The sequence below is a fragment of the Syzygium oleosum genome, unplaced genomic scaffold (genome assembly GCF_021117445.2).
Source record: "Syzygium oleosum isolate NSW1041296 unplaced genomic scaffold, Sole_v2.1 Sole_v2.06, whole genome shotgun sequence".
Classification (NCBI taxonomy): domain Eukaryota; kingdom Viridiplantae; phylum Streptophyta; class Magnoliopsida; order Myrtales; family Myrtaceae; genus Syzygium; species Syzygium oleosum.
Genome location: NW_026607490.1, coordinates 2381198 through 2393052, shown reverse-complemented (window position 1 = coordinate 2393052; position 11855 = coordinate 2381198). Strand labels below are relative to the sequence as shown.

Here is an 11855-nt window from a genome sequence, read left to right as displayed (position 1 = left end):
AGAGAACTCCAAGCCTTATTACCTAGCCCAGGACTCCCCCCTCGGCAATGTGGGACAAGAGACATGCACTTAGCCTCGCCAAACTCGTATTCTTATCAATTAATCAAAAAACGATATCATTATCCGAGTAATAAATTATTCTAATGAACAACTTGACTAAACTACACTTATTCATCGACCAATTGATTCCTACTTGCTAATGAAGAAACTCATTTATAGCAAATGTCTATCTTTGTCCATTAAGCGTATTGCCCGCTATGTGTAGCTCGCACTCGAAACTTCAAAAATCCGTTCCTATCAAATCGTACATCGGAATCGATTTTCGTCCAACCTTAAAGCTCCACAGCACCCTAAATTATATTTTCCATATAAATCTACAGTTTAGTAACTCCAAAATCGAACTCCGTAGCTCATAATTCACATAACTCCAAATTTACGATCTAAATTCGAAAATTACACATATTAAACGAATAATGGATACGAATACTTATCGGGCGTCGAAATTCGGAGTTGATTCGGCTTGTCGGGATATTCGGTTCCGCTACGCACGAAGATTTTTCCTCTTTCCTCGTTTTCCCCCGTTTTTTTATTCCTGTTCATGGGACGAGCTCACTTTGATTTCCCCTTGTTTTGTCCGCTGAGTCCTCTTGCCCCATCTGGCATCTGCTGAAGAAGAAAGGGAAATGAGCTGGGGCTTGGGTCTTTAAGAGACTTGGGCTAGCTGGGCCCATTATTACAGACGGGGAGGCCGACGCAGCGCTTCTCGCGTGCATGAGCTCGTGTCGTGTTTTCTTTTATGCGACGATTCGGTCTCTGCGCGTGCTATTGCAATATACGAGTGAATATTGACGAGATAAAGAGCGATGTCGAACCTGAAATCTGCAAACATTGTTTTCATTTTCTATTGAAGATTTTCTCTTCTTCTTTTTTTTGTCCGTTCTTTTTATCTGAGGCAGGTTCTAGGGGTGAAGAGGAGGCAGGTTTCAATGGGTTCTGGCTCGAAATCAAGGGACAAGGTCGTGATCGGGGAGGAGGTGGCTGGGAAAGGCGTTTTTCGAGGCCCTCGCAAAAGCTGTAAAATGATGGCAATGGGTAGGTGGCAGAGGGATGACGCATACCCAGCTGACAGAAACAGGTATAGAAGAGATTCAAGTCTTCAAGAGCCCAGGACAGCATCAAGATTCAGGAGTTGCTGTGTCAAGGCCCTGTCTCTTTTGTCTACCATGTCAAGATCATAGTGCTTTCAACTGAACCTGAGTGCCTTTATCCATGTGCGATCACGTAGCAGAGTGCTTTTAACTAAATATGAGCGCTTTTTTGTTTAGGAAATTTCCTAATAAATTTTGTAGTTGACAAAACTATCCACATTAATCTTGTAAATCTGATATGTACTCTGAAGTATTTTGATCCAGATAAATATATTATGGAAGTGACAACTTTAATACTTCAAGAGAACTTAACTTTCTGGACGCTCAGACATTACGAGGTTCAGAAGGAAATCTCCAGACTCTACGAGTTTCAAAATGAGAAATTTAGACTCTACTGAAATAGATACTCAGATTTTACTGAAGACCTACGCTGACTCAGGTTCTGAATGTAAAGCAAAAACCAGAAATTCTTCAGACTCAGAATTTATTCAGAACGAAACATAACGGTTAATGATCTGGTGTGAATTTCACAAAAGGAAAGAATTGATTGACTCAATCTAAGGCTAATTGATTGACAATCAAACATTATGACAAATATATATCACAACGGATAAAACTCTACTTATGGAAATCAAGATTTTTGTTGTATGGGCGACCAGATTCAGTGGGATTCGGATTTTGTCAACCAACGGCTACTCAATCCATTTTATACAAATCTGTCCAAGGTAAAGATTGGAACATGATCATCTGAACGCTGTCCAACGGCTAGTTTGGAAGTGGAGGAGTATAAAAAGAGATCAATAAGGAGCAGAAGGCATAGAACCAAATCAAGAATCAACAAGTCCAAAGTCTGAGCACATTCCGATTTTATTACTTGTCTTCCTGAGCTAACTACTGAGATTTTGAGAGATATTTTGTAAAAGTGATTGTGTGAGATAGAGAATTCTATCATTCACCGAGTGATATCACTCAGATCTTGTAATCCCTTTAATCACATAGTGGAATCCAGCCAGTAGGCTGTCAGCGTGGGAGAGTGGACGTAGGCTTGATCTAAGCCGAACTATTATAACTTCTTGTGTGCAGTTCTCTCTACTCCTAATCTCTCATTATATTGTTTACACTGCACACTAGTATACTCAGAATCTGAATATTGTTCAAACTTTATTGATTATAAATCTTTTTCGTTTTAAATTCTTCAAAATCACTCAAATCACCTATTCACCCCCCTCTAGGTGATACCTGCCAGCTACAACACTTTTATTGATGTGAAATCATGTAGCCAGACTGATGCCCGAAGTGCACACCAGAAAGTGTAGCTGCATGGGGTCATCACAATGTTATGGTTTGTATAGACATGATCCCATAGCACAATTGATGGTTCTGAAGCTAATTGTTATATCTCAATCAGTCAGTGAACGTGCTTGCAGACTTATATTCTCCGCTTGATATCATCTCTTTGGGTCATCGATACAGTTCTTTCAATCGACACCTACTTGATGTCTCTGTTTTTTTGGTTCATTCCTTATCATTCATTGATAGTGTTAATAGGAATTTTAATTTTTTTTCCGATAAGGAAACCGTCACGAAAAGCGGCCACGCCTTTGAGATTCGACTCACGAGGTGTATAGAAGGCGATTATTTAGGATACCACCTTCTTAAATGTATGTGGTTCATGAGATTCGACAGGCAAGCTGGGGCACATTTTCAGCTTGGTGAGGAACTTAGGGGGAAAAATGGAAAAGGTTTTCCTTCCATCAATAACTCTGGGTTTGTATTAACCCAGTATACAAACAACTGAAATTGGAAAGTTTTCTCGACCTTTGTCGGGGGCAGCCAATGACTTAGAACAGCTTTGCAAATTTAAAATAAAAAATAGCATGGAAGGGAAATCAACTCAGATTATTTTATGTCCTACAAGAAAAAATAACATAGGAGGAAACGTATCATTTCTTCGCAAGAGTAAACCGAGATAAGTGCAGTACTTGATGGCGATGAATGCAGTTGTGAACAAAGTCTATATGTTTAGCCAAAACAAATGAAAAAAGAAACAAAGTCTAGATGGAGCTGAAGAACGAAGTTGGACAAGGAGGGATCGGAACGTTGACCGTGCCTTCAAGCATCAGCAGCACCTTTCTCATCGAAAGACGAAGTGATGGCCCTCCTAGGATGCACCAAGGTCCCGCTTTCACCATTCTCTCAAACTGTCTTCTGTCAATCAATCCATCATGTCCTAGTTTCTCCAGCTCACCGGCCAAGAACGGTTTCTTCATCGGGACAGTTCCAATCCACACTCCTTCGGCAGCAGATCTCCAGAAGCACGACTGCAGAGCTGGAAACGTCGGCTTTCCCTGTCACTGGTAGATTTTTGTACCACTCTTGACGTGACACACCCCCTCTTTCCTTGACGCTTGTGATTGTGTTGGTTTGATCTGGCTTCAACAGTTTTGATAACACAATATCAGATATTTTTGCCTGTCTATACTAATCTATCAGTATGTTCTGCGTCTTAAAGTGAATGATATGAGTTGTACACTCATCGGGGAGATAAAGGAGGCCTTAGCTATGTTCGAGCAAGTCCTATTTTCTCTTCCCAACATGGTTGCTCTTCAGGTGTAAAAAGTATATCTGCATTGACACATTGCTCATGTACTCGTACACCAAAAGCCTGTTAGGCCCATCTAGACAGTAACCTTGTAAACGGATGAGATCCGGGTGATGCATCCTCCTAATTATTTTCACCTCAGTTTGGATTTCTCTTTCCACATAAGATGAGATATTGTATACTTTCTTAACAGAAAAAACTTTGTAGTTATCGGCAGCCTTGCTTTGTAGACTTCCAAATGCTCCCTTGCCAATTTCTTCTGCAAAAGCTCCGCTTAACTCTTTTCATCTCTTCCTGAGCATACGATTTAGATGTGACATCCTCTAAGGCACAAGCACTCGTCATTTCGATCTTTGTTTGCACAGAACCCATTGAGCCTGGAGATGCCCTTGGGGCTGCATTTGTGGTCAGTGGATGACCACACAGTGGACAAATTACCCTTCTTGGTAGTGTTGTTCAAGCATACCCGCAAATTCCCATCTGCATCGATTCTCGTTAGATAGATCATTCCCTTCTTTAGGAAGCCCTTCTCTGGTGATACTCCTTACATTATGACCTGTGGTGTCGAATCATATGCCAAAAGCAAACACATTCTCCTTTACGAAAGATGCTTTTCGATCGATCAGCGGTGGAACTGCTCGAGAACATCTGTTCACCTGCTGATAGATGCTGGTCTGCCATAAGGCTATCCGTTGGTGAATCAAAACTCTACCATATTACATCCATCTTAGAGTTGTAAAGAACATAATTCCCTGTATCGAACGTAGGAGCTGAAACGGCAATATTTTTAGGAGAAACATAAGTCTCTTCTGCTAGCGCTGACTGCAGAGCAAACCTCCCATCAATAGTGAAACGTAGTGTTGGATTGGTTGGAACTGGAGGACTGTCTCCGTTGGCAGTCCGGACCACGGCTATAGCTCCTGCAAGGAAGACTCCGACTGACTAGCCACTGCCTCTCTGGTAGAATCCAAATGCAAAGAGACCGGAAGGTGAGGGCCGTGAGGAATTGGTGGTGGGTGTGAGAGAAGAGCCAAGGCTTTTCGTGGTCTGGTTTTGCGAAGTTACTGTTGGGAACATGAATGCAATGGGATGAGAAAGAAATGGGAACTGGTCATAACAGGTAAAATGCCTTTGAGTCGAGCTTGTCCGGTGAAGAATCTGATCTTGCTTATGCTTTGTAATGGTAACCATGTAAATGGGAATGTGTTTGCTTTTGGCATATGGTTCAATCAATAGAGAACTGAGAAGAAGTCTTTCAGCTGGTCCAGTCAATGCGCTCTGAGAAAGCATATGCGCTTGCAAGAAACGTTGCAGAAATAGGATGTTTATATTAAAATGACACGCAAGTAGCAAACTTCTTGAGGTTAAATACATTAATATGAAAACATAGGTGAAGGCCTTGATTTTGCATTAGTGGACTCAACAGATTTGAAGAAATGTGAAACGTGAGAAGCAATCTTGTATTCCAAGTTCTGAGAAGTAAAAGCTAGAGTTGAAAGGACTCCTCTCTCTGACCCATCTTTGAATAGCTCTGGACGAAATTAGTCTGTCCACCTGCGTATTATGCCGGCTTTATGAGCAAAGTAGTGGGCTACAATGATAAGTTAGCAGCTTGAAAAATCCTTTATTAACTACTGCAGATAGCTGCAGTAGGTACCTATGTCACTATTTATTCACTCTAAAATCATCTGTAAAAATGGACTTAGCCAATGCACAAATTGCAAAGAACCGTGTCTTTGAGGACTTCAAGTTCAACAACCTGCGTCAAGAAGCTGATTCACGAGTCAAAATCGGAGAAAGAAGAGAAGCTTCAAAGAGACTGCGAGAAAAAGTATTTGGAGTTTTGTCTTCCTTGAACAATGATGGGCCGTTCTATAAGAAGGGCACAGAGAGTAGGTTCGTTTGACCTCAGCTATGTGCAATTAAAAAGATAGTTAAAACAACCTGGAATTCCAAATTTTGAAGAGAAATTGAGCAGAAACTGTAAAGATGCTACATGGAAAGAGAACCTCCTTGGGTTTTCACTTTAGTAATTTGAGAGAACACGCTTAATTTCTGTGTTTGTTACTAATCAAAGAACGAAAATGTCAATGTATGTTGATCAACTGATATTTGATCTTCATTCTGAGATATGAATTGCATTAGTTAAGGAGAACAATCAAAAGGAATGAGAAGTTGTACCCTTTCTTGTATCGAATTTGAGTTTGATTCTCAATGCACTGATCATACTAGAGATGTTTGATATCCTCTGTAAGTATACAAAAAGCTAACTCATTTAGATCTCATATTGTCAACACAGTAAAGATGTGCGAATCCTGTTTAGGAGGGCAACAAAGAAACTCTGGCAAATTTTTCATGTCTCTGAGTATTTCTGAATTTCTGCAAGCCAGTTTAAGGTTGAAACATGGAAAGTTCTGTCGATTATTCACATGATGTCAGCTGATCGGTCAGAACAGCATCAAACAATTAAATGGGCAATTTGTCCATAGGCGAAACCTTGCTGTCTCCTCTCCCTCAATACGCATTCTATGGTCTTTTAATTTCATGGGCAACTAACAGGACCATACTGATAAACTTCTATCTGCCACCACAGGAAAGAAAGGAATTGTTGAAATGAACTCGGAGTTCTTTTACTTCCTGTAAGAAGGAAGAATTTTATAGGACCAATGCGCACTGATGGATGAACCTAGAGATACTTGAAATGCTTATAGTATAAATAACTTAATTTATTTCTGACCCGAGCAGCTTTTGGTGGTGATAAAGTGCATTTCCTAAGAAAATTCAGATGACACTAAGGAAGGAAGTAGGACAAGGAGGGATTGGAACGTCGACCGTGCCTTCAAGCATCAGCAGCACCTTTCTCATTGAAGGACGAAGCGATGGCTCCTCTAGGATACACCAAAGTGCGACTTTAACCATCCTCTCCAATTGCTTTTTGTCCATAGTTTGATAATCCACCAGCTTATCCAGCTTGCCAGCCAGGAAGCAGGAGTAAACCCATTCCTCGAGAACGACTTCCTCCTCAGGAAGGGTCCTATCCACATTCCTTCGGCCACAGATGATCTCCAGCAGCACAACTCCAAAGCTGGAAATGTCCGCTTTCACAGTCACTGGCAGTTTCTTGTGCCACTCCGGCGCAACGTACCCCCTTGTTCCCCGTATTCCTGTTGTGGTATTGGTCTGTTCTGGCTTCAGCAGCTTCGACAGCCCAAAATCAGAAATCTTCGCTTGCATGTAGTCATCTATCAATATGTTCTGAGGCTTTATGTCACAATGAATGATCGTCTCACACTCTTCATGTAGATAAAGAAGGCCTCTGGCAACATTCCGAGCTATTCCCATTTTCACATCCCAACTGGCTTGGTTTTCGGCTTTAAAGAGTACATCGGCAAGTGACCCATTGCTCATGTACTCATACACCAAGAGCCTATTCTCTTTATCATGACAATAACCTAGCAGTCGGACCAAATTGTTAAAATAAAAGTCACAAGACTCAGAAGAAAACAAACAGAGGAGAAAACGAATGCTTTATTGCCCTTAACCCCCTACTTCATCTGACACAAGCTCTTTATATAAGCAGAGCAGCAACGGAAACAGCTAAAACATAGCCAAAAAAATAGCAACAGAAGAGACTCACTAATGTGCAGCAACGTGCTGCAACAAACCCCTGAAGAATAGCAACAGAAACATTCTCCAGCTTATTGACCACGTAGAACATGGACAAATTCAAACATTGACTCATTCAACACAAATTCCGGTGATGAGTCTTTCCAATAGTTTTCACCTCAGCTTGGAACTCACTCTCCCCGTCGGATGATATCTTCTGTAGCTTCTTAACAGCCACGGCTTTGCTGCTGTCCAGATCCTTCATCAGCGTGCCTTTGTAGACTGTTCCGAATGCTCCCCTGCGAATCTCTTCCGAAAAATTTCCGGTCACTTTCTTCAGGTCTTCAAAAGTATACGCCGTAGGAGCAACATCTTTAATTGTTCTGAAATCCCTCCTTTGGAAGCATTTTGTAAACCCAGACACGATTCTTGTAAAGAATGAGTCCAGACACCGCCAGCATTAGGATTGCAAAAGCAATAGATGATGCAACTGCAATCAGAATTTCTCTCCGAGTATACTTTTGCTCACAGCCATTTCTTCCGTCTTCTCCAGATCCAGCATTACCTACCTTGACGTAAAGTAGTGAGTTGTTCCCGCCGATGAGTCTCCCCCCGAATCTTAGAGGAAGCTTCTGCTTGCTGCAGAACTGAGTGGCATTGTATGCAACAGCCTCGCAATTGCAATCCTGCCGACACGCCTCTACACATTCGTCCTGGGTCAGCGATGTAAGAGCGGAATACGTGGCGTCCTCCCATATGGTGATAGAAACAGGTTGCATGTCGTAGCTGGCCGGGGGGTTCTTGCAGCTTTCTGCGGTGAAGTTCCTCTCACACCCTGCATTCCCGTTGCTGTCCTTCACAGATGCGAATCCTGGAAGACACGGGCACGCATAATCCTGATCAATATTCGTACAAAACGCATTAAGCCCGCATATGCCCTTGGGGCTGCATCTGTCGATTGAGACATTATATTTAACGGGCCAATCGTCCTTCCTGGTTGTGTTATATGAGTATAGCCGGAAAAGCCCATCTGGGTCAATCCTCGCAACATAGATCATATCTTCTTTAGGACCTCCCGGGCTCGTGAAATTCGAAAGGTATATGCTTGGGGGTTTCAATAGGTAGAGAAACCCATCATCCTCGAGATGTAGCGTCACATTCGTACCATTATTAGGTCTACCTGAATCCCAGTAACCGTACGCGCCAGTGAATGGAGTACCCACAGGATATAACGCAAGAACTCCATCTGACTGCATGATTGCAAGAAAGAGACCCGTAGACGGATCTGTGACCGAAGCACTCGAATGCAACTTTTGTTCTGCCGATAGAGTTTGACCGCCTAAAATGGTATCCGTCGGCCAGTCGAAGCTCTGCCATATGACGCCCTGGCTAGAGTTGTAAAGAACGAAGTTCCCCGAATCGAGCATTGAAGCCGAAGCAGTTGTACCGATGGGAGTGGCGACATATGCATCTTGTGCTTGTGCTGACTGCAGAACGAGTTTGCCACTGCTGTCAAAACGCAGAGTGGAATTGCTTGGAAGCGGAGGGTTATCTCGGCCATAAGTCCAGACCGCGATTTTATTCGAAGTCCCCGGAAGGAAGACTCCCACGTAAAAACCGTTGCCTCTCTGGTAGAATCCGAACGCAAAGACACCGGAAGGTGAGAGCCATGAGGATTTGGAGGTGGGCGTGAGAGTGTCGGTGAGGCTGATGTTTTTCTGTCCCTGGGAAGTTGCTGTTACGAACAGGAATGCCAACGGGAGGAAAATCAAAATTGGAGCTGCCATAACAGGAGAGAGAGAGTGCCTGTGCGGTGAAATGGAAGTTCGGTGTACACAGCCTTGTGGTGTGAAGACTAAGCTCGTGGGTGTGCTTTATAGAGCTCAGCATCCAAATGCAAATATGTCGTCATCTCTGCTGACCGGCAGACCGATTGTTTGGTAGAAAATAATTTTCAGAAAAATCTTTTTCGGATTTTTCGGCATTCGATTCACAAAAAATAAACTAGTAAAAAAAAACATTTTCCACCGATGGAGAAAAACGCCTTCAAAAAGTGGGGAAAATATTTTTCGCTTTTTCCGTCAACTTTCTTTCACCTGTAGACCAAGCACTTTCTTTCACGAAACACATTTTCCTTTTATTTTTATTTATTTTTTATTTTAAAAATAAATCGAATTTTTAATATTTTCTTTTCTTTTCTAATTTTCCTTTTCTTTCTTTTTCTCTTTGCTTCTTCCTATGCCGGTCACTAGCCACGGCAGCGGCCGGCGACCAGCCTGTGGTGAGGCTCCACCTCGCCTGATCCAGCGAGGTTGAGCTCGCCCGAAGCCAGTGAGGTCGAGCTTGCTCGAGGCCAGCGAGCTGGGCGAGGCTCAAGCTCGCCTATGGCTGGTTGCCACCCGTCATCGTGGTTGACGATCGGCCGAGGAAGAAGCAAATAGAAAAAGGAAAAACAGGGAAAAAAAGAAAAGAAAAGAAAAAGGAAATTAATTAAAAATTTTGAATTTTTGGAAATTTTTTTCAGAAAATCAAATCAGATACTAAATGATGGAAAATATTTTCTAGTTCATTTTCAGGTTTTAGCCGAATATCGAAAAATATTGTCATTTTCCTGAATAATGCCTTCCTGGAAAATATTTTCCAAAAATCTCATATTTTTCACGAAACGAACGAAAACTAAGAAAATAATTCCACTTCGACATATATCAGCACAATGCAATTCCCTCTTTTTCTCTCCTCGTTGCTAAGTGTCTTAAGATTGATTGACAAAACTTGCTGACAAAATGATGTGAACTCTTAATGGATGCTTGAATATGACCCGTTATCGCGACCTAAATTTCTCAGGCTAATGGATTATTAAAACTAAGCCTAACTCGGGCCCTTCCAAACCTTACCAATTCGCAACTTAGAGTTTAAGTTTTTCATATACAAAAGTTTTCATACTTGGAATCGCCATTAATATATTTGTGGTAGGTCGATTAGAAACCTAAATAAAACATAAGGAGATATGTTTTATTCCTACGAATCAGAGATTCTAAGCTCGGGGACTTGGTTACATTAGATCTAGTCTAATGCCCTTTTGGTACCTTTTCTTTTCAAAAATGTTTATGCAGATAGTCTAGATCCATTTTATTACCTAATTATTAACATGTGAAGTGTTCATGCGGGTGCACAAACCACCAATTTAACACCCAAGAAAGCAATAAATAGATTGCAAGATTAGGAGAATGACGTACCTTAATGCAACGCAAGCATCTGCATTATTAGTAGAAAATCACACAGACAATCGTAATATGATTTCTAATTAACAAAGCAAGGCACTCAAGATGTTTTTTAGGATTTGCGCTTTATTAAAATGCAAACTAACCTATATACAATGATGTGCAAAAAATGACATGTGATTAATGCAACCTAGCATGCAAACTATATGTCATGCGACGACGTAACATAATTCTAATGACAGACAAATGATTTATTTTTGGCATTTTTCTCATAAAATTTGGAATAAAAAAATATCTAAATTAACATGCAATCTATCTTAATCTGTCCTAAAGTGACTCATTTTTTTGAGATTTTCATGGAAATTCGAAATCTAAATATCCTAAATAATCCACAAAGATTAAAACAATTTCTAATTTAAACTAGGAAATATGCTAGTCTAAATCCCAATTTAAATCGAATAATTATCTTACTCTCTTGGATATATTTAGGATTCTTTAAGTATGCAAACTTTTAATTTAAATTCTAACTAACATATTTTTGGATTTTCTTTATTTAAAAAAGAAAGCAATCAAATAAAGATAACAACCGCACTCAAACAATCCACGCAATCAGCAAGATTCTTCTTATCAAATTTGGATTAGGAAAAGAAATCAAACTAACGGTCATATCTATAGGGTTATAGATATCGACGGAAAGTAAATTGTTCGAATTTGGAAAGTGAATAAAATCTATTATCGTATCCAAGTGATTATGGATAAGATAACGATTTTCCGTATCGCCGCGTATCGTACCTTAGGGATAAGGTCGGATAGTCGTCCGGATACGTTGCCAAATTAGGAAAAATTCCTAATTTTGGGTATTTTAAAACATTGCGGATAAAGCAAACATTATCCTAAGGTATCTAGTCAATCACGTAATATTCACGTAATATTCAAAATATTCAAACTAAAAATTTAAATATTTTGAAAATATACAGGATAGAGATTTTTACCTGATTTGCGGATTTCTTTCCAAATTTTAATTTGCGGCGGATCGGGATCGTGGATCGGGACGGTGGCCGATGGATCGACGGTGGCAGTGACGGCGATGGCGGGCGTGACGGCAGTCAGGAGTGGCTCGGCTGGATCGCGGCCAGCAACTCGACTCGGGCTGCTCGCAATGGGGTGCTCACGACGGAGCTCGGCTTGGATCAATAGCTCGTCACCTTGGCATGCGGTGTGGTGCTCAGCCAAGGTGATGGTGTGGCCGACCGTGAGGCAGGCTGAGTTAACATCAAG

At 41.2% G+C, this 11855-nt stretch overlaps 2 protein-coding genes across 2 annotated transcripts; both read right to left on the bottom strand.

Annotated features, from left to right (window-relative positions):
- Nucleotides 1-6355: 6355 nt before the first annotated feature.
- LOC115688749 (G-type lectin S-receptor-like serine/threonine-protein kinase LECRK3) lies at nt 6356-7158 on the bottom strand. Its single transcript, XM_030614656.2, has one exon. The coding sequence runs from the start codon at nt 7156-7158 to the stop codon at nt 6532-6534; it is 627 nt and encodes a 208-aa protein (XP_030470516.2). The 3' UTR covers nt 6356-6531.
- Nucleotides 7159-7730: 572 nt separating this feature from the next.
- LOC115688796 (G-type lectin S-receptor-like serine/threonine-protein kinase LECRK1) lies at nt 7731-9143 on the bottom strand. Its single transcript, XM_030614718.1, has one exon. The coding sequence runs from the start codon at nt 9141-9143 to the stop codon at nt 7731-7733; it is 1413 nt and encodes a 470-aa protein (XP_030470578.1).
- Between the last annotated feature and the right edge of the window lie 2712 nt (nt 9144-11855).

Bases quoted from the DNA above. Each gene is read 5' to 3' on its own strand.
- LOC115688749 (XM_030614656.2), bottom strand. From the start codon at position 7,158: ATGAGCAATGGGTCACTTGCCGATGTACTCTTTAAAGCCGAAAACCAA.
- LOC115688796 (XM_030614718.1), bottom strand. From the start codon at position 9,143: ATGGCAGCTCCAATTTTGATTTTCCTCCCGTTGGCATTCCTGTTCGTA.